This window comes from Nerophis ophidion, linkage group LG02 (assembly GCF_033978795.1).
Source record: "Nerophis ophidion isolate RoL-2023_Sa linkage group LG02, RoL_Noph_v1.0, whole genome shotgun sequence".
Taxonomy (NCBI): Eukaryota; Metazoa; Chordata; class Actinopteri; order Syngnathiformes; family Syngnathidae; genus Nerophis; species Nerophis ophidion.
Genome location: NC_084612.1, coordinates 50,820,263 through 50,844,060, shown reverse-complemented (window position 1 = coordinate 50,844,060; position 23,798 = coordinate 50,820,263). Strand labels below are relative to the sequence as shown.

The window sequence follows — 23,798 nt, the reverse complement described above, 5'->3', positions numbered from 1 at the left end:
AAACCCCAAGATGCAGAGATGGTGGCAGGCATTGAATAGGAAAACGTAATTTGATGTCCAAAAATTTAGAAATAAAGAAGAAACACAAACCAGGAACAAACAAACTGGAAGCAGGGAACAGGAACCAGCAAACAGGAACTAGGAACAAAAAAAAGGCACGCTGCAAACAGCTACAGGTTCAACGACAAATCTTTGCGACAGGTCGTAACGACAAGTAGAAATGACAATAATCCAGCACAGACAGGATGGGAAGGCAAGTTCAATTAGCACCTGGCTGATTGACACCAGGTGTGGCCAGGTGCCAATCAGCCATAGCTGAGGGGACACAGCACTCAGGGAGCCAAACAGGAAACCAAACCAAAACAAGAGCGCTGACAGGAAATACTGCACACACACAGAGGAAAAACTAAAGCACAACCAAACTGTCAGGGGCAAGCCTGACAACCGCAAGAAGCCCAAACTATAAATTATAACATTTGTATCAAAGAAATCATATTGTTGATGTAGTTGCCTGTATCTGCTATACAGTGTGTGTGTGTGTGTGTGTGTGTGTGTTCGCGCGTGTGTGTGTGTGTATATATAAATATATATATATACATATATATGTATGTATATATAAATATATATATATGTATGTATATATATATATATATATATGTATATATGTATATATATATATATATATATATATGTATATATATATATATATATGTGTGTATATATAATATATATATATATATATATATATATATATATATATGTATATATATATATATATATATATTATATATACAAATGAATTTATATGTATGTATATCAAAATGTAAAAATAGGGGTAAAGGCATCCTGTAATGAAAAAAAGCTGACACGTTGATGTAATTGAAGATTAAAACAAAAAAAAACATGTGTCTATAAATATATGGATAACGTTTATCAATGGCCATTGTATTAGACTTTACAAAGGACATGATGGTATTACGTTCACACCCCAACACTGCTTTACCTAACAATCAGTAATCATGATTTCAATATTGATAACAATAATCTAGGCAACCCTAGATCACATACAGGAACACTATATATTAGGGCTGCGGATCTTTGGGTGTCGGACAATTCGATTCAATATTGATTCTTGGGGTCACGATTCGATAATTAGTGATTTTTTCGATTCAACGCGATTCTCAATTCAAAAACGATATTTTTCTGATTCAAAACGATTCTGTATTCATTCAATACATAGGATTTCAGCAGGATCTACCCCAGTCGGCTGACATGCTAGCAGAGTAGTAGATTTTTTTTTAAAAGCTTTTATAATTGTAAAGGGGAATGTTTTATCAACTAATTGCAATAATGTAAATTTGTTTTAACTATTAAACGAACCAAAAATATGACTTATTTTATCTTTGTGAAATTATTGGACACAGTGTGTTGTCAAGCTTATGAGATGCGATGCAAGTGTAAGCCACTGTGACACTATTGTTCTTTTTTTATTTTTTATAACGGTCTAATGATACTGTAAATGAGGGATTTTTAATAATGCTTTGCTGAAATTATAACTAATATTGATACTGTTGTTGACATTATTCATTGTTGTTTCACTACTTTTGGTTTGTTCTGTGTCGTGTTTGTGTCTTCTCAATTGCTCTGTTTATTGCAGTTCTGAGTGTTGCTGGGTCAGGTTTGGTTTTGGAATTGGATTGCATTGTTATGGTATTGCTGTGTAGTGGTGTGTTGGATTGATAAAAAATACAAAATAAATAGATTTAAAAAAAATGAGAATCGATTCTAAATCGCACAACGTATTCGAATTGATTTTTTCCCACACCCCTACTATGTATATTAGGGCTGAGAATCTTTGGGTGTCCCACAATTCGATTCAATATCGATTCTTGGGGTAAAGATTTGATTAAGCATCGATTTTTTTTCAATTCAACATGATTCTCGATTCAAAAACTATTTTTTTCCCTAATCAAAAGGATTCTCTATTCATTCAATACATAGGATTTCAGCATGATCTACCCCAGTCTGCTGACATGCAAGCAGAGTAGTAGATTTTTGCAAAAAGCTTTTATAATTGTAAAGGACAATGCTTTATCAACTGATTGCTATAATGTAAATGTGTTTTAACTATTAAACGAACCAAAAATATGACTTATTTTATCTTTGTGAAAATATTGGACACTGTGTTGTCAAGCTTATGAGATGCGATGCAAGTGTAAGCCACTGTTTGTTCTGTGTCATGTTTGCGTCTCTTCTCAATTGCTCTGTTTATTGCAGTTCTTATTTATTTATCGTTTATTTGAGTGTTGCTGGGTCAGGTTTGGTTTTGGAATTGGATTGCATTGTTATGGTATTGCTGTGTATTGTTTTGTTGGATTGATAAAAATAAAATAAAATAAATAAATGAATATGTCATATGTACTTGTATATGAACAAAATGTGTATATGAATGTTTGTAAAGTAAATGTATATGTACACTATATTTATGTTTGTACAGTGAATGTATATGTACAGTGAGAATCGATTCTGAATCGCACATGAGAATCGTGATTCAAATTCGAATTGATTTTTTCCCAAACCCCCAATATATAATATATATATATATATATATATATATATATATATATATATATATATATATATATATATATATATATATATATATATATACAGTATATACATGTGTGTGTATATATATATATATATATATATATATATATATATATATATATGTGTATATATATATATATATATATATATATATATATATATATATGTATATATATATATATATATATATATATATTTATAATTTATATATATATATATATATATATATATATATATATATATATATTTATAATGTATATATATATATATATATATATATATATATATATATATATATATATATAAAATCTCAATCAAAGTTAATCACAAATGTCTCAAAGTTCTGCACAAGCCACAACGACATCAGGAAGGGATCGTGTACATACATATAGACATACATAAACAATTAACCCATTGTGGCCCACGAGTTCTGCAACTCCTGTTGTAGGTACACTGTATTGTGTATCTCGGCCATATGACCTGGCAGTTATTTCCCCGGAACCAAAGATTTACTCACTCTGAAATGAATATGAAACAAACACCAAGGAGGTCAGCCGCTAACTAATTTAATCACCAGATTACTACTCTGAGTGTAATTAGATTTGTTTTGTCAATTAAGTTGTTCACATTTTAGAAGCAAAACATTGAATTGTTTGAACTGTCACTTTGTTAAGTCAGGCGATCAAAACAAAGACAACGTTGCAGATAAAGCTGCCGAGTTGTAACACACACAGGTGGTGACAAAGGTGTATCTCGTTCATGTTTGTTTTCATCTTTCCCCTGCAGGTGGCCCAGGTCCCTGTGGAGGCCTGTGAGCAGCACGGTACATGTGCCGAGTGTCTGAGCTTTGGGGACCCTCACTGTGGCTGGTGTGTCCTGTACAACATGTGAGTCAACACACAAACACAAACACACGCACACACACACACACACGCACACGCACACACACACACACACACACACACACACACACACACACACACACACACACACACACACACCATGCCCAAGAGGGTTCACCACCACATTGTTATTTAGCAGCATTACAAATGAGAAGAAGCATGTGATTTGTGCAGTTTGATGCCAGTCAATTATTTTGAAGCTCCCGGGAGTTCAACACAAGCAACAGCTGAGAAAGCAACCCCAAGAAAAGGAAGTGGTCGTAGGACACGAGCAGCTCCCTCTTTGGTTGCCCAAAGTGCGGCTGGGGGACCAGTTTTGGCGTGTCGCTCGTTTTTTATTGGCTCTCTGCAGATCATCAAAACTGAATGATTTTTTTTATTATCAAGGTGTTATTAGTAATGCCGTCAAACAATACATTCATAAAATTAGATGATTGACACTTTTTGGATTAATAATGATTAATCACAACTATTACTAGTAGCATAAACGTGCTTGCATGATTTCAATTAAGGTAAAAATTAAAAAAATTATTCAATATTTGGTCAAAAAATATATTTGATTGTTAGAATCCGATGAAGGTGAATGAGCAAAACAAACTGATTAATCTGCTGATAACGTGATTAATGCAATATTGTTGTGATTAATTGATTAAATTAAAAAAAATACCTTAATACTTGGTCAGAAAATTCTAACTTATTGTTAGCATCCAGATGTTGTTAGTAATGCTGTAAAATTATACAGTTTTACAATTAGATTAATCACACTTTTGAAATTGGATTAATCATTATTAATCACAACTATTACAAGTAGCCTAAACGCGCTTGCTTGATTTCAATTAACGTAAACTTTTCAATCAAATTAAAAAAGACAGTGAGTGTGAATGTTGTCTGTCTATCTGTGTTGGCCCTGTGATGAGGTGGCGACTTGTCCAGGGTGTACCCCGCCTTCCGCCCGATTGTAGCTGAGATAGGCGCCAGCGCCCCCCGCGACGCCAAAAGGGAATAAGCGGTAGAAAATGGATGGATGGGATTAATATTTGGTCAACAATTCTGTTGTATTGTTAGAATCTGTTGAAGGTAAAGATGCAAAATAAATTGTGTTATTAATCTGTTTATAAACGTGATTATAGTAATTTTCTATATCGCACAGAGACAAACTTGTGATATATCGAGTATATTCCATGTATCGCCTAGCCCAAACCTTAATACTTGGTCACAAATTCAAGGTTATTATTAAAATCTCTCCAGCCCTTCAGATTTAGTCGTCTCCCCCGCGACGGGACAACCGGTGTTGATGTAGCAGGGGAGGGATTAGCCTGGTCGGCCCAGCGGGACCTCCACGGACCCGCGGGAACATTTGGGATGGGACGGAGTGAGCTTATCTCTCTCATCTTAATGACGTGACCCCAGGTTGGCTTGCATAATACCTCGATATGGAGCACCGGGGATTGAGGAGATTAAAACGGCTGTGTTTGCCAGGCAGAGCCCCGTGTTTGAAGCTGACCTCAGCCGGGGATTTGCCGCTGTTTCATCGTGACGTCTGCGTTTCTGCGAGCGCTATCTTGATGAGGATCAGCATGCACTTAAATTGCAGCTTTCAGAGTTGTCGAATCACCGCTGACCTTAGAAGGAGGAAATAATGTTTTGTTTTAATCTAAATTAACTCGCTACTCTTTTTTCCAGAGTGCTGGCTTTGCCCCCTACCATGTCTAATTATACCAATTCATGCTGTCCACTTATCACTTAATTGTTAGCCAGACGTTCCCTCCAGTCAAGATCCATCACTCTGCAAAACGTCTAACTTTGCGTCAATGGAATCCACTATTAAACATATCTTTGTGTCTTGGTGTGTCTTTGTTCAATTCAGCATTACGACTTTAGTCACTTTTCTGCAGACTAACACTTTTTAATGAGGTAGAATATACTGTTTTTTATCCAAATAGTACGGTATGGTGTATGGTAGGGGTGTTCAAACTTTTTTTCCCTGGGGGCCTGGATTTGGAAAAACTTGGTCGACTGCATGTAGAGTAGCTATATAGGTGTACGTTTTATATTAATAAAATGGATATTAAGAGTGGGCAGCACGGTGGAGCAGTGGGTAGTGCATGGGCCTCACAATACAAAGGTCCTGGGTTCAATCATGTGCTCGGGATCTTTCTGTTTGTAGTTTGAATGTTCTCCCCATGACTGTGTGGGTTCCCTCCGGGTACTCCGGCTTTCTCCCACCTCCAAAAATATGCTCCTGGGGATAGGTTAGGTTGATTGGTAATACTAAAAAAAATTGGTCTGAGTGTGAATCTGTGTGTGAATGTTGTCTGTCTATCTGTGTTGGCCCTGGGATGAGGTGGCGACTTGTCCAGGGTGTAACCCGCCGACAGCCCGAATGCAGCTGAGATAGGCCCCTACGACCCGAACGGCAAAAGCAATAGAAAATGGATGGATGGATGGATATTAAGAGTTTGTGAAAGTTTGACTCTTACCTCGTTTACTTCCGTGACAACCTCCTTAAAGTTTTGTAAACAATCAGAAATTTCAAGCAGCTAAAATGCTCCAATGATCGACAAGTGTGGATCTAGTATTTTGCATTTTTCCCATCATGCTTTGTCATGGCTGTAATTTAGATTTTTTTTTTTTATGGCGCATGGATGTTTTTTATACTATTGTTGGCATTTTGTGTTTGCTGGATTTAAAAAAAATTTTTTTGCACCCTGACTAGGGATGTTTGTTTGCATTGCGTCATGTAAGTTAGTGCTGCGCTTGGTGTCATTCAAAGCATAAGTGGTCATAGACCTGATTTACTCATGTGGTCCACGAGATGGCGACAGAGCACCAGTATGTACATTGACTTTTAAATAGAATCAAACCAGTTTCCGTACTATACTAATGACGTCCGGCAGGCCAAATTCAAGACGCTGGCGGGCCGCATATGGCCTGCCCATGGTATCCGGTATGGTCTTTATTGTCATTGCACAAGTACATCAAAATGTAATTTACAGCTCGAACCCGTTGAAGATTAGACAAACATTGTACGCGGTAAACAGGAGTGGAACGGTGATGGGTCGCCACTTAAGGCGCCCCGTAAAAGGTGGGAAAAAGGTAGACACTGGGGGAGGATGAGTGGGGAAAAAAAATAGATTTCAGATTGGGCGCCTATTAAGAGAAAAAAAACTCCATAGCAAAGCACATATACAAATTAAAACTTGAGACTACTAGGGGCGCTGCTCCGTGTTCCGTTATATCAAGTAGGGGTGAAGTAAATAAAGGCGTGGTATGGGGTACGTGTGTGTGTAGCATGTATATTTTTCATGGATGCATATGTGTGTCTTTTCCTGACCTTGGTGCAATCCCAAACGCAAGAAAACTCGTTCCCTGTGTCACAGCACTGTCCTCTGGGCGACTCTCGAAGTAGCCTTCTTGCCAATTTGCTTGCAGCCAGGGAAAACAATCCAGTTTAGACTGTTTGTGTTTGTTTGTCTTAATTGTGTATGTCTGCTCCCCAAATTCATTACACTTAACCATCAGAGCAGCCGGCGTCTCCCAAGATGTCACCGAAGTTTGCAGTGTAGTCCAAAATCTCAATTGTCCGAGTGTCCACAGTTGTGCTCGCATTCGTCAATCATTTGTGGCAGCTTTAGGGTACTTTGAACGGCTGCCATCATCTTCCAATTTGTCGATACAGCAGACCATTGCTTACTCCAATCAGCAGATGTCCTATTATCATGATTCCAAACGGGTATATCTTCAACATCCTTGATTAAAAGTGTCACTTTCGTCGAGGCAGGCAGGTTCCCCCCGAACCTGAGGTCTTGTCAATTTCATTGAATGGCAAGTTCATCAATTCCATTGTTTGGGTTTTCGAGAGCAGTGCAAAAAAAGCAAAATAAGAAAGCTGAGACTAGACAAAACAAAGAAGCAAACAGGAGAGATAAGGGAGAGAAAAAGGGAGCGTCCGCCTTCGATGAGTGCCAGAGAAAAAAGCCAGAAAAATTAAATAATACAGAGATGTGTTGCATAGAGGGCCTTGTGCAGCTTGTTTGAATGTATAATTCAGAAGGTTTTCATGAAAAATGAGCTGGTCAAATTTGTAATATATCTTCTATAGGCAAAAACAAACATCATTAAAAAATGCCAGCAAAAACAAAAACGCAGCTATTGAAGTTGTTTTATTCAGCCCTTTAAGTCTGAATAAACTTAGCAGTTATACAATTATAAAATGATTTTGCTGATTTGATATTTTTGACACTCCACAATTTCTGCGCAATCGAGCCCCCTCTCTGACAGCCGCCTGTTTACTGTGTCAGTTTGCACGCACTTGCTAAATAAAGACGCAAAATGCCGCTGGCAGTTGAGTTGTAGTCTTGATTAATCAACCTGCGTGTCCAGAATAATTGTATTTGCATTTTCTCCCAGCATTACGGGTTTTCCGATGACTCAGCATATTCATGAAGACGGGCATGCTAAATGGATTATTTGGTCACTAACGAGATGTGCACACGTTTAGTAGATCAGGCCCTAACTTCGTCAATAATAATGCATGGTTTCACGAAGGGAGAAGTCATAGTTTTTGTGGCCCAATTACACAAAACTTGTCGAATGAAAAAAGGGAAATAAACGGAGTCTATTGTGCTGGCTGCACTTCAGCTGAGGAGTGGTCAAAAGGCAACGGCTGGGCGCTCCTCCCAGTCTCCTTCAAGGAGCTGACACGGCATCAAGCAATCAGTCTTTCCATTGTGCCCTTCTCGCTTCCTGTAATTACAGCAGATTCGTCCAGGCTTTCTGAGCACCCTCAGCAGCACCTGAGAGCTCGTCAAGAGGGTGTCTGGTCGGTGAAAAGGCGACCACGTGCAGCCACGCCACGTTGAGCTCGTTACAACGCAAACATTTTTTCAATGCTTGTGTTTCTGTTTAGTCAGCTTCTTAAGTTGTGAGATACAACTCTTGTCCCACCTTTGACAAAACCCAAAACCAGTGAAGTTGGCACGTTGTGGAAATCGTAAACATTTGAATACAATGATTTGCAAATCCTTATATTCAATTGAATAGACTGCAAAGACAAGATACAAATGTTTGTAGTTAATGTTCAAACTTGTTATTTTTCGCAAATGATCATTAACTTTGAATTTAATGACAGCAACACATTGCAAAAAAGTTGGCACAGGGTCATTTTTACCACTGTGTTACATGACCTTTCCTTTTAACAACACTCAGTAAACGTTTGGGAACTGAGGATACACATTCTTGAAGCTTTTCAGGTGGAATTCTTTCCCGTTCTTGCTTGATGTACAGCTTAAGTTGTTCAACAGTACGGGGTCTCCGTTGTGGTATTTTAGGCTTCGGAATGTACCACACATTTTCAATGGGAGACAGGTCTGGACTCATCATCTGCGGTCACTCGAAACGAGTATGACGATCCTCCTGGTAGGGGGGTATCCCTTTATGGAGGATGCCTGTGCATGACTTTGTTTAACATGGAGAGACTGGTGCACAGACAGGCACCACACGATCCTTGACAGATTCAGGTCAGGGTCCAGTGGCATGGAGTCCGAAACAACTAGGGACCCTTTTCTGCGGCAGCCTTCATCCACCATCCCAGCTGTTGTGATGCTCCATTGGGTTAGCAATCTTCCTCCGCCTGTTCCACCGTTAAGGTTTTCTGGTTGTTAATTTCCCCATAACTGCCTCCACCCGCCATCGCAGCCTTTGTAGTAGTTCTTACATCTACCGTCTTCCGCCTGCTCAGTCGTTGAGGTCTTCACCGTATCCGTGGCTAGGGGGCAGTCAGGTACCCGGCCTTTGCCAAGGGCCACCTGGGGTAACAGTCGTAAAGGGGTTAACCTCCTAGTGCCCCAAGACTCCATAGAGGAGACTCCACTGCCAGATACACTTTAAGGTCATGCCCAGGACACTGTAATAGGTAGTACACAGTAGGACTGGACTACTGTTGTAACACGTGGCTTGGCATTGTCTTGCCGAAATAAGCAGGGTTGCTTGGATGGCAACATATGTTGCTCCAAAACCTGTGTGTACCTTTCAGCATAAATGGTGCGGTCACAGATGTGTAAGTTTACCAATGCCTTGGGCACTAATACACCCCCATACCATCACAGATGCTGGCTTTTCAACTTTGCGCCTATATCAATCTGGATGGTTCTTTTCCTCTTTGGTACGGAGTACACGACCACAGTTTCCAAAAGTGAAGTGAATTATATTTATATAGCGCTTTTTCTCTAGTGACTCAAACCGCTTTACAAAGTGAAACCCAATATCTAATGTGTACATTAAAACCAGTGTGGGTGGCACTGGGAGCAGGTGGGTAAAGTGTTTTGCCCAAGGACGCAATGGCAGTGACTAGGATGGCGGAAGCGGGGATCGAACCGGCAACCCTCGAGTTGCTGGGACGGCCGCTCTACCAACCGATCGATACCGCCCCACAAAAACATTTTGAATTGTTGACTTGTCAAACCACAGTACAGAACATTGATGAGCTTGGGCCCAGCAAAGCCGGCAGCTTTTCTGGGTGTTGTTGATAAATGACTTTTGCTTTGCATAGTAGTTTCAACTTGCACTTACGGATGTAGCAATAAACTGGCTGCAGACAGAGGTTTTCTGAAGTGTTCCTGAGCCCACGTGGTGATATCTTCTACACACTGATGTGGATTTTTGAAGCTGTAACGCCTGAGGGATGGTGCAGCGATTTCTACAGATTCTCTGAACCTTTTGATGATATTGCGGACCATAGGTGGTGAAATCCTTTAATTCCTTGCAATAGCTTGTTGATAAATGTTGTTCTTAAACTGTTGGGCAATTTTTTTATACATTTGTTCACAAAGTGGTGACTCTCGCCCCATTCTTGTTTGTGAGCATTTCATTGAAGCTGCTTTTTTACCCAATCATGGCACCCACCTGTTCCCAATTACCCCGTTCACCTGTGGGATGTTCCAAATAAGTGTTTGATGGGCATTCCTGAACTTTCTTAGTCTTTTTTTTCCACTTGTGCCAGTTTTTTTGAAACATGTTGCAGGCTGTAAATTCCAAATGAGCTAATATTTGCAAAAAATAACGTTTTCCAGTTCGAACGTTAAATATCTCGTATTTGCAGTCTATTCAACTGAATATAGGTTAAAAAGTATTTGCAAATCATTGTATTCAGTTTTTTTTTACAATTTACACAATGTGCCAACTTCACTGGTTTTGGGGTTCGTAAAAATGGAGGAATTACTCGCAGAGACATACATTGCTTTGTGTGCCAGGAAGAAGGGTCTTCCCTAAAGTTGGAAGCAGTTGCCCATTATGCTTTGTGTAATCCTTGAATGGATCAAAGGAAAAAGCCTGGGCTTTCGACTTAATGCAAACTCAAGAGGTGCTAGGGAGGGAGGTTTACCCTGGTACACCAGGAACAGCCTCCATTACAATAACCAGTGAACACACCCGGGTGTACATGAAGACAGATGAAGGTTTAGGAGGCACTCACACTGGGCCAGTAATGTGCTTTGGCCCAGCTCATGCTAAAAGTCTGGCACCTTCTGCAAGTGTGACCGCTCTCACAAGAAAAACAAGTACCGTATTTTTAGGACTATAAAGCATACTTAAAATCTTTCCATTTTCTCAAATGCACAGTGCGCCTTATAACCTGGTACGCCTAACGAACGGAATAATTCTGGTTGTGCTTACCGACCTCAATGCTATTTTATTTGGTACATGGTGTTATGATCAGTGTGACCAGTCACTTATAAGAGACATGTTAGACTGCAAGATGGAATAGCAAGCAACACCAAAACTTTGATGTTTCATTGAGAATATACAAACCCTGTTTCCATATGAGTTGGGAAATTGTGTTAGATGTAAATATAAACGGAATACAATGATTTGCAAATCCTTTTCTACCCATATTCAATTGAATGCACTACAAAGACAAGATATTTGATGTTCAAACTCATAAACTTCATTTTTTTGCAAAAATTAATTAACTTAGAATTTCATGGCTGCAACACGTGCCAAAGTAGTTGGGAAAGGGCATGTTCACCACCGTGTTACATCACCTTTTCTTTTAACAACACTCTATAACACTTTGGGAACTGAGGAAACTAATTGTTGAAGCTTTGAAAGTGGAGTTCTTTCTCATTCTTGTTTTATGTAGAGCTTCAGTCGTTCAACAGTCCGGGATCTCCACTGTCGTATTTTACGCTTCATAATGCACCACACATTTTTAAAGGGAGACAGCTCTGGACTGCAGGCAGGCCAGGAAAACACCCGCACTCTTTTTTTATGAAGCCACGCTGTTGTAACACTTGTCTTGCTGAAATAAACAGGGGCGTCCATGATAACGTTGCTTGGATGACAACATATGTTGTTCCAAAACCTGTGTGGACCTTTCAGCATTAATGGTGCTTTTACAGATGTGTAAATTACCCATGCCTGGGGCACTAATACAACCCCATACCATCACAGATGCTGGCTTTTGAACTTTGCGCCTATAACAATCCGGATGGTTATTCTCCTCTTTGTTCTGGAGGACACCATGTCCTTTGTTTCCAAATACAATTTGAAATGTGGACTCGTCAGACCATAGAACACCTTTCCACTTTGCATCAGTCCATTTTAGGTCAGCTCGGGCCCAGCGGAACCGGCGCCGTTTCAGGATATTGTTGATAAATGGGTTTGGCTTTGCATAGTAGAGTTTTAACTTGCACTTACAGATGTAGCGACCAAATGTAGTTACTGACAGTGGTTTTATGAAGTGTTCCTGGGCCCATGTGGTGATATCCTTTACACACTGATGTCAGTTTTTGATGCAGTACCGCGTGAGGGATCAAAAGTCCGTAATATCATCGTATACGTGCAGTGATTTCTCAAGAATCTCTGAACTTGTTGATGATTTTACGGACCGTATATGGTAAAATGTCTAAATTCCTTGCAATAGCTCGTTGAGAAATGTTGTTCTAAAACTATTCAACATTTTGCTTACTAAGTGGTGACCCTCACCCCATCTTTGTTTTTTAATTACTTAGCATTTCATGTAAGCTGCTTTTATACCCAATCATGGCACCCAACTGTTCCCAATTAGCCTGCACACCTGTGGGATGTTCCATATAGGTGTTTGATGAGCATTCCTCAACTTTATCAGTATTTATTGCCACCTTTCCCAACTTCTTTGTCACGTGTTGCTGGCATCAAATTCTAAAATTATGAATATTTGCAAACTTAAAAATGTTTCTCCGTTTGAACATCAAATATGTTGTCTTTGTAGCCTATTCAACTGAATATGGATTGAAAAGGATTTGCAAATCATCGTATTCCGTTTATATTTACATCTAACACAATTTAGTAATTAGTAAGTTGTAATTGTTTTAGTTATATTGTAAAACTTACAAATGTTGCTTGGAGCGATGAATGAATAAGCCACACAAGTAGAAACACTATGGACGACTAAGGGAAGTAAAGACACTCTACTTCCGGTTCAAAGCTTTAAACAGCTGGAATTCACATTCACCCAGCAGTACATGCAGTGAGCCAACTCGTCCAAAAAATGGCACCATAGCACAAACAATAACTCGCAATTTCAGTCTCCCTTTAATTAGAATTATTTGCATTTTGGCCGTCATCGAAGAAAAATCCATACATTTGGCTTACCGTTTTAAAAGTGTTTTAAAGCGTAGGAAAAAAGTAGCGGTTTATAGTCCAGAATTAATGGTATACTATAGCCCGCGAGACTTCTTTTCTTCTATCAATCAATTAATCAATGTTTATTTATATGGCTCTAAATCACAAGTGTCTCAAAGGGTTGCACAAGCTACAACGACTTCCTTGGTTCAGATCACACATAAGGGCAAAGAAAAACTCACAACCCAATGGGATGTCAATGAGAATGACTATGAGAAACTTTGGAGAGGACTGCAGATGTGGGTGACCCCCACCCGCCCCTCTAGGGCAGACTGGATCCAATGAACGTCGAGTGGGTCCAGCATAATAATGTGAAAGTCCAGTCCATAGAGGATCTAACATAATAGTGAGAGTCCAGTCCATAGTGGGGCCATCCCGAGCGGAGACTGGTCAGCAGTGCAGGTATGTCCCAAGCCGATGCACAGGCGAGCGGTCCTCCCCGGGTCCTGACTCTGGAGTGCTATCCATGGCCACCGGACCTGTCCCCCCTCCCCCACTTTCCACAAGGGAGAGGGGGGCAGAGCAGAAAAGAAAAGAAATGGCAGATCAACTGGTCTAAAAGGGAGTCTATTTAAAGGCTAGAGTATACATATGAGTTTTAAGATTGGACTTAAGCGCATCTACTGAAGTAGCATCTCTAACTGTCACAGGGAGGGCATTCCAGAGTACTGGAACCCGAATAGAAAACACTCTATAGCCCGTAGACTTTTTTTGGGCTCTGGGAATCACTAATAAGCCGGAGTTCTTTGAAAGCAGATTTCTAGCCGGGCCATATATTACAATAAAATCGGCAAGATAGGATGGCGCTAGGCCAGGGGTCGGGAACCTTTTTGGCTGAGAGAGCCATGAAAGCCACATATTATAAAATGTATTTCCGTGAGAGCCATATAATATTTTTTAACACTGAATCAACTAAATGCATGCATTAACAAAGAAGCAGTAGAAAATGGATGGATGGATTTTTAAGTAAGACTAACATTTTTAGAGTATAATAAGTCTCTTATTCTTCTTAATAACATTGTTATTCTGAAGCTAACCATCCCTCCATCCATTTGTACCGTTTGTCCCGTACCCGGAGGGAATCGCACAGTCACGGGGAGAACTTGCAAACTCCACACAGAACTCAGGACCTTTATTTTGTGAGGCACACGCACTAACCCCTGTACTACTGTGCTGTCCATAGTAGTGTGTGTGTGAAATGTTATTATTGAAATATTGATGGAATGCATTGCTGTGGTTTCAGTTTTTGAGATGCTCTGCAATTACATTATAATTAATCAAATCCTTTCAAGACCGATGTTTAAGAATGTTGTCGACCAAATCTAATTTAATTTAGATGACTAACCCAATACTAAAACACATTTTGGTTAAAAGACTAACTGAAACTAATTTAAAAACCTGTCAAGATTAACATTGGTGAACATTTTTTACACTCAATGTTTTTCCCTTTAAAGACACTGAATTGTAAGGTTTTTTTTTTTTAATAATATTTGCTTGAAACAGTGGATGTCTCTGCACAATTATTTGCACTTAAAAATGTATGTTTGTAGTAATAAATATGATTATAACATTTTAACATAATGTTTGTGTTCAATTACAATAATAAGTAAAATACTTTTTACCATTAATGCGAATTCTTAAACGGGTGTGGTAGAAAACGAATGCATGGATTAAAAATACATGAGAATGTTTTATATTTCGAAAGTTATTTTTAACACTAAAATTACCAGCGGAATTATTCATTACATATCATGTGTTGCGATCTGTGGCTCAGATCTTCACGTGTTTGTTTTTTCATTCTGTCTGACCCGTTTATTTCCTGTTTTTATCCATCACTATGGTTACACATCAGTCCACCTGCTAGTCTCGCCCCGCACACCTGCTAATAATTATCACCCTCCTATTTAAGCTCACCTTTTCTGTTCACTCATTCTCGGATCCTAATTTGCCCACGCGCATCAGTGACGACTCTCATCATTCGTATGTATTTTCTCGCTAGCTCTCACGCCAAGCCACTTTATTGTCTAGCTTTCATGCTAAATGTTTTGTTTACTCTTTTGTGTCCTCGTACCAAGTTCTAGTTTTCCTTGTTTTATCCTAGCTTTCACGCTAGCGTCTTTTGTTTACTTTTTCTCTTTACACCAGTATTTTTGTTCATAGACTTTTGTTATTAAATACCCTTTATCTTACCTATGCTGTGTTCTGCTTCGACGCATCCACGGGAAAACCACACCGGCATTACAATGCCGAAGAAGAGTCTTCACAGTAGGATCCGAGCATCAAGTTGTTTTTCCGCGTCGAAACCACGGGAGGAACCCTTCGACTTAGGGTTGTGGTTGGAGCTCGTGGCTTGGGAGCAGGAAAGACTCGACTGTGGGCCTGAAGTCTCCTCCGAAGCCGTTCGCGCTGCCCCGAAGAAGCGGGGGGTCCAGTGGAGAGGTCCCCCGCGCGGCAGTAATGTTCCAGCACCACTTATTCCTCCCCATGGACACAGCAAGTTTCACCCCGTCCAGGATTCACCCGTCATTACCGGTAATCCTGCTTGTTTTTTTTCAAATCATTCCTTAAGCTGCCATGACACTTTTTCTGACACAAGCGATGACGTCATTTGGGGAACGCCCACCGATGACGCAACACCGGCCTCTGTTGATGACATTTTTTCAGAAGATTTTTTTATTGTGGACGATATATCTCAGCCATTTTCCAAAAACTTGGACAGTAATAATACTTTCACACAGTATCAGGACATTTATATTGATTCTAGTCACCCTCAGTATATTGTTAATTGTCAAGATCAGCCTCCCATTACTTTGGCCCCGCCCACATCTCAGCCTATTTCACGTCCTGCCCCCACGTCACCTGATTTTGAAACTGACCTAGAAAAATATAGTCCTGCCTGGATGGACGAGTGGTACAGGAGAGTTTTGATTGAACTGGAGCTGGAGGAGAAATTTCTTGCTGCTCAGAACAATCCTCTCCTCATACAGACTAATGGGGTGGAGTCTGCCCTCCTCCAAACCTCCCACCGCCCGCCCTTACGGTCAGCCTCTGTCCAACTGGGCCCCGTCTGGAATCCGGGTCTTGAGGGGAGGGCCAGTATTACTACTAAGCCTCCTAGACCTCCACCACCGGTGTTCACCCCTGTTAAACCTGTTAAGCCACTACGGCCTCCTAGACCTCCTCCACCGGTGTTCTCCCCGGTCAAGTCACGCCCTCTTAGACCTCCTCCACCTGTGTTCCGTCCATGCCCTAGTTCTAGTTTTAGTCACAGTCTCTCTCAGAGTTCGAGTCCCAGCCTTCTTCGTAGCCCATGCTCTAGTCCTACTCGTAGACCGACTTGTAGACTGAGTCGTAGTCCAAGTCCTGGTCCGAGTTTCCGTTCTGATTCTAGTTGTAGTCCTAGTCTTTCTCGTAGTCGTCGTAGTCCTAGTTCCACTCGTAGACTGATCCGTAGTCCGAGTCCTGTTTCGAGTCCGGTCCCGAGTCTTGTTTCTTGCCTTTGTAATATTAGTACTGATCCCCCTCGTGGTCTTAGTCCGAACCCTGGTCCTTACCCAAGTTCTTGTCCGAGCCCCAGTGTTACTGTAAGTCCTAGTCTTTGTCCTAGTCCTTGCCCGAGCACCAGTTTGATTGTTAGTCCCAGTCCTTGCCCAAGCCCTAGTTTGACCGTTTGTCCTAGTTCTTGCCCAAGCCCTGGTATGACTGTAAGTCCTGGTCGTTGCCCAAGCCCTTCTCAAAGCACTAGTGTGATTGTAAGTCCTGGTCCTCTCTCAAGTCCTTGCCCGAGTCCTAGTGTTTGTCTTATCACTCATCATAGTCCTAGTCCTGCTCACAGCCAGTCCCCTAGTTCTCCTCGGCAGACCCCTGTGCCTGCTCCTCGGCTGAAGCCGACTCCTGCTCCTCGGCTGAAGCCGACTCCTGCTCCTCGGCTGAAGCCGACTCCTGCTCCTCGGCTGAAGCCGACTCCTGCTCCTCGGCTGAAGCCGACACCTGCTCCTCGGCTGAAGCCGACTCCTGCTCCTCGTCTGAAGCCGACACCTGCTCCTCGGCTGAAGCCGACACCTGCTCCTCGGCTGAAGCCGACACCTGCTCCTCGGCTGAAACCGACACCTGCTCCTCGGCTGAAGCCGACACCTGCTCCCAGTCTGGTTCTCACACCAGCACATGACTCTGACCTGGTTTTCACACCAGAAAGTGTTTCTAGCCTTGTTCTCACGCCAGTTTCAGACTCTAAACTGGTTCTCACGCCAGCACAAACTCCAAGGCTGGAGCCCACTCCGGTACCAGCACCACGACAGGTACCGGAGCCAGCTCCGTGCCGCCAAGCACCGGTGCCAGCTCCGCGCCGCCAAGCACCGCCGACGACGGGGCTGGAGCCCACACCAGCGCCGACGACGGGGCTGGAGCCCACACCAGCGCCGACGACGGGGCTGGAGCCCACACCAGCGTCGACGACGGGGCTGGAGCCCACACCAGCGTCGACGACGGGGCTGGAGCCCACACCAGCGTCGACGACGGGGCTGGAGCCCACACCAGCACCACCGACGACGGGGCTGGAGCCCACACCAGCACCACCGACGACTCCTGCGGCTCCCAGGCCGCCTCCGACGACTCCTGCGGCTCCCAGGCCGCCTCCGACAACTCCTGCGGCTCCCAGGCCGCCTCCGACGACTCCTGCGGCTCCCAGGCCGCCTCCGACGACTCCTGCGGCTCCCAGGCCGCCTCCGACGCCTTCTTCGGCTGCAGCACCCGCATCATCCTCGCCAGCTGCACTCGGGCCTGCTTTGGCTGCAGTCCCCGTACCCTCGCCTGCTGGGATTTCGGTGCTGAGGCGTCGTCCACCACGTCGACCACGGGCGTGGCCTCTGCGAGGTCATCCTCCTCGCCAGATACTCCCTCCTCCATGTCGGCCACGGATGTGGCCGTGCCCGGGTCGTCCGCCTCGCCGGGCACCTCATCCTGCGAGGCGGCCACTAATGTGGCCTTTTCGAGGTCGCCCGCCAAAACTTTTTCGGCAGCAGCGTTCCACCCGCCGCCGCCACATGATGTGTCCTCGGTGGATTCGGGGACATGCGATCTGGCGACCCTCCACCGTGGCCTCCCTCCGCCCTCCCTTCGTTTGTGAACTTTCTGGTTTTGGGGAGGGGGTTCAAGTTTTTGTTTGTTTTTTTTTAAGACATCTGGTATCTGTCTTTTGTTGGGGGGGAATACTGTTGCGATCTGTGGCTCAGATCTTCACGTGTTTGTTTTTTCATTCTGTCTGACCCGTTTATTTCCTGTTTTTATCCATCACTATGGTTACACATCAGTCCACCTGCTAGTCTCGCCCCGCACACCTGCTAATAATTATCACCCTCCTATTTAAGCTCACCTTTTCTGTTCACTCATTCTCGGATCCTAATTTGCCCACGCGCATCAGTGACGACTCTCATCATTCGTATGTATTTTCTCGCTAGCTCTCACGCCAAGCCACTTTATTGTCTAGCTTTCATGCTAAATGTTTTGTTTACTCTTTTGTGTCCTCGTACCAAGTTCTAGTTTTCCTTGTTTTATCCTAGCTTTCACGCTAGCGTCTTTTGTTTACTTTTTCTCTTTACACCAGTATTTTTGTTCATAGACTTTTGTTATTAAATACCCTTTATCTTACCTATGCTGTGTTCTGCTTCGACGCATCCACGGGAAAACCACACCGGCATTACAATGCCGAAGAAGAGTCTTCACATCATGTTAAGCAATGTCAGCTAAGATTTATCTGAGAGCCAGATGCAGTCATCAAAAGAGCCACATCTGGGTCTAGAGCCATAGGTTCCCTACCCCTGCGCTAGACTGTGTAGTATTTTATACGTAAGTAGTAAAACCTCAAAGTCACATCTTAAGTGCACAGGAAGCCAGTGCAGGTGAGCCAGTATAGGCGTAATATGATCAAACTTTCTTGTTCTAACACAAAATATGGTCACATTTTAATCTTGTCACTTCCTTAGTCACAAGCTATCTTTCACACACTGATGTGATGGAAATTAAAAGATCGTGCATAAAGTCAGAGGAACTTGCAGTGATATATCAGTGTAGACGTGACGGGAGAAGCAAACGAGTCTCGGTCTGATGCTCAGTGTTAACGCCCTCCAGCGGCCACCATCACAAGGGGGAGTCACACCCGGTCTGGCACGGGACACGGGTTGAAACTCTCCAAGACATATTTTTTTTCCCTGAACTCTGTATTCTTTTACTCCACAGGTGCTCCAGAAGGGATTGCTGTCCGAGGGCGGATGAAGCTTACCGTTTCGCAACTGGCATCGACCGCTGTGTGAAGGTCATCGCTCACCCCGATAGCATTGCTGTGTCAGCACACAGCGTCCCGGCAAGTCTGCTCTACGTCTTTCAGCTATTCCTGTTTCGTCGCTCACAGTAAAAAAAAAAAACATTTAGCAATCACCATGAGTAACATTTTACAGCCACCAGGTACACTACGCATTGTTTTCATTACACCGGATACACCTTTATTTATTCAGGTTGCCAGATTCTGATTTGATAGCTTAACTGCACTTTTTTATTTTTATTTTGCCTATCGTTTACAATCATTATGAGAGACAAAATCACATACATTATGTCTTTTTTTTTGGGAGGGGGGGATTTTAAAGCTTGAAAGATGTGTCTAATATGTAATATGTACAGTATACACATTGCAAGCATATATATATATATATATATATATATATATATTGTAGTAACAGACACCTTCATAACAAAATGTAATATGTACAACATACACACTGTTAAGTATATATATATATATAATGTAGTAACATACACCTTAATAACAATATGTAATATGTACAATATACACACTGCAAGTATATATATATATATATATATGTATATATATATATATATATATATATATATATATATATATATATATATATATATATATATATATATATATATATATATATATATATATATATATATATATATATATAATGTAGTAACAGACACCTTCATAACAATATGTAATATCTACAATAGACACACAGCAAGTATTTATTATATGTACAACAGACACCTTCATAACAATATGTAACATGTACAATATATACACCAAATATATATATATATATATATATATATATATATATATTTATATATATATATATATATATATATGTATATACATATATATATATGTATATATATATATATATATATATATATATATACATATATATGCATATATATATACATATATATATATATATATATATATATATATATATATATACATATATATGTATATATATATATATACATATATATATATATATATATATATATATATATATATATATATATATATATATATATATATATATAATTTAGTAACAGACACCTTCATAACAATATGTAATATGTACAATATACACACTGCAAATATATATACAATGTAGTAACCGACACTTCCATAGCAATATGTAATATGCACAATATTCACACTGCAAATATTTATATAATGTTGTAACAGACACCTTCATAACAATATGTAATATGCACAATATACACACTGCATGTATTTATAGGGGTCGGCGTGGCGAAGTTGGTAGAGTGGCTGTGCCAGTAATTTGAGGGTTACTGGTTCAATCCCCACTTTCTACCATCCTAGTCACGTCCGTTGTATCCTTGGTCAAGACACTTCACCCTTGCTCCTGATGGGTCCTGGTGAGCGCCTTGCATGGCAGCTCCCGCCGTCAGTGTGAATGTGTGTGTGAATGGGCGAATGTGGAAATGCTGTCAAAGCGCTTTGGCCTCTTTAAAAAGGAGTAAAAAAAGCGCTTTACAAGTACAACCTATTTACCATTTACCATTTATATAATGTAGTAACAGACACCTTCATAAGAATATGTAATATATACAATATACACACTGCGAGTATTTATATAATGTAGTAACAGACACCTTAATAACAATATGTAATATGCACCACATACACACTGCCAATATATATGTACAATATACACACTGCAAGTATATACATAATATAGTAACAGACACCTTCATAACAATATGTATTATGTACAATATACACATTGCAAGTGTATATATAATGTAGTAACATAAACCTTCATAACAATGTATAATATGTACAATATACACACTAAGTATAAATATATTGTAGTAACATACACTTTCATAACAATATTTAATATGTACAATATACACACAGCAAGTATTTATATAATGTAGTAACAGCCACTTTCATAAACATACGTTCAATATTTACCCTATTTTGATCATGTTAATCATTTCCCGGACAGATTTCCTAATCCGCGCATTCATTTCCGTTTCAATAGCAATGCACTTTCGACTTCTGGCAACAAATGTGTGTTCCTTCTTCCGGAAACAAACGCCTGTGTGTTTTCTTATCTTGGCAGACTCAGTAACAAACAACAAATACGACGGAAGAGTGAGACATTAGCGCAGACGGAAGCAGAGAGAGTGAGATGAAAGTGACTCAAAGCTACACCACGTAAAATTTGAAGCCAAGCTATTTATACATAAATGGAGTGCTTACGCAAATAAACCAGAAAAAACATCCCAAACGCACAACTGTCCATCAAGTGAGTCGCACTTAATATTGATGATGATACACACATCACGTCATGTGTGTTATTACAACTTCAGTACATACGCTTTCTGGCAAGCTGTGTACAAACAAAACATGAAATAATACTTTACAGATACAAATAATAATAATGATAATGCATTTTATATGGTATAGCGCTTTTCAGAGTACTCAAAGACGCTTTACAGGATAAAAAAATTAAATATAAAACAGTTCAAAATAATAATATAAAATACCGTAAATATAAAATTAGTACATTGTAAAATACATAATAATACTGAACATTTACAAGACACTACATTACAGGACACAGAACACTAATCACTGGTTAAAAGCAGATCTGAATAGGTGTGTTTTGAGAATCTTTTTGAAGGTGGGAAGTTCTGAGTAGTCACGGATGGGTTTGGGAAGAGAGTTCCAGAGGGTGGGGGCAGCGATGGAGAAGGCTCTATCACCCCAGGTCCGGAGCTTGGGTCTGAGTGGTGGGGCTAGGAGGTTGGCATCAGAGGAGCAGAGGCTGTGTGAAGGGGTATGGCGGTGAAGCAGGTTGGTGAGGTAGCAGGGCGCCTGGTTGTGGAGGGCTTTGTGGGTGAGGAGGAGGATTTTAAAGTGGATCCGGTTAGGAACGGGGAGCCATTGGTGTTTCTGAAGGACTGGGGTGGTGTGCTCACGGGAGCGGGTGTGGGTGAGCAGTCGGGCGGCAGAGTTTTGAATGTATTGGAGTTTATTGAGAATTTTGCAAGATGAGCCGTAGAGGATGATGTTACAGTAGTCAAGTCTGGAGGTGATGAAGGCATGGATCAGGGTTTCAGCGGCAGAGAATGAGAGGGATGGATGGAGACAGCCAATATTATTAAGGTGGTTAACATGGTGTTCAAAAGAGAGGTTATTGTCCAAAATGACTCCGAGGTTGCAGATGTGAGTGGATGGGGACAGAGTGGAGTTGTTGTAGACAGAGAGGTGGAAGTCGTGAGCAGTTTTGGTGAGGGATTGGGGCTGATGATGAGCATGTCAGATTTGTCACAGTTGAGTTTGAGGAAGTTGGAGTGCATCCATGATTTGATTTTAGTGAGGCAGTTGGTCAGGGTGGAGAGAGTTATGGAGGCGATGGATTTTGTGGAGATGTATAACTGGACATCATCTGCGTAGCAGTGGAATTGGAGGTGATGGCGGCGAATGATGTTACCGAGGGGGGGCATGTACAGCAGGGGTCACCAACGCATTGCCCGCGGGCACCAGGTAGCCCGTAAGGACCAGATGAGTAGCCCGCTGGCCTGTTCTAAAAATAGCTCAAATGGCAGCACTTACCAATTTTTATTTTTATTTTATCTATTTACTAGCAAGCTGGTCTCGCTTTGCTCGACATTTTTAATTCTAAGAGAGACAAAACTCAAATACAACTTGAAAAGCCAAGAAAATATTTTAAAGACTTGGTCCTCATTTGTTTAAATAAATTCATTTATTTTATATATTTGCTTCTTATAACTTTCAGAAAGACAATTTTAGAGAAAAAAATACAACCTTAAAAATGATTTTAGGATTTTTAAACACATACCGTTTTACCTTTTAAATTCCTTCCTCTTCTTTCCTGACAATTTAAATTAATGTTCAAGTAATTTTTTTTTTTTTATTAGAAAGAATAATAAATACATTCTAATTTAATTCTTCATTTTAGCTTCTGTTTTTTCGACAAAGAATATTTGTGAAATATTTCTTCAAACTTTTTATGATAAAAAAAAAAAAAATAATTCTGGCAAATCTAGAAAATCTGTAAAATCAAATTAAAATATTTTTTCAAAGTCTTTTGAATTTCTTTTAAAATTTTTGTTCTGGAAAATCTAAAAGAAATAAAATTGTCTTTGTTAGAAATATAGCTTGGTCCAATTGGTTATATATTCTAACAAAGTAGAGATTGGATTTTTTTCATATTTAAAACATGTCATTAAAAATATACAGTATATTTATTGTGAGAAATCATTAAGATGATCAGTGTTTCCACGAATACGAAT

The 23,798-nt window shown here is 40.6% G+C and overlaps 1 protein-coding gene across 5 annotated transcripts in view; it reads left to right on the top strand.

The window, feature by feature from the left end:
* LOC133542108 (plexin-A2-like) overlaps positions 1–23,798 on the top strand; it is a 372,047-nt gene that overhangs the window by 193,711 nt on the left and 154,538 nt on the right. For 4 of the 5 annotated variants that reach the window (XM_061885956.1, XM_061885972.1, XM_061885963.1 and 1 more), the window contains exons 5-6: positions 3,397–3,497; positions 19,407–19,530. In XM_061885956.1, coding sequence (XP_061741940.1) covers positions 3,397–3,497; positions 19,407–19,530 — 225 coding nt within the window. Of the gene's footprint in view, positions 1–3,396; positions 3,501–19,406; positions 19,531–23,798 lie in introns of those variants that run through there. The other variant, XR_009804063.1, reaches the window with a different exon arrangement.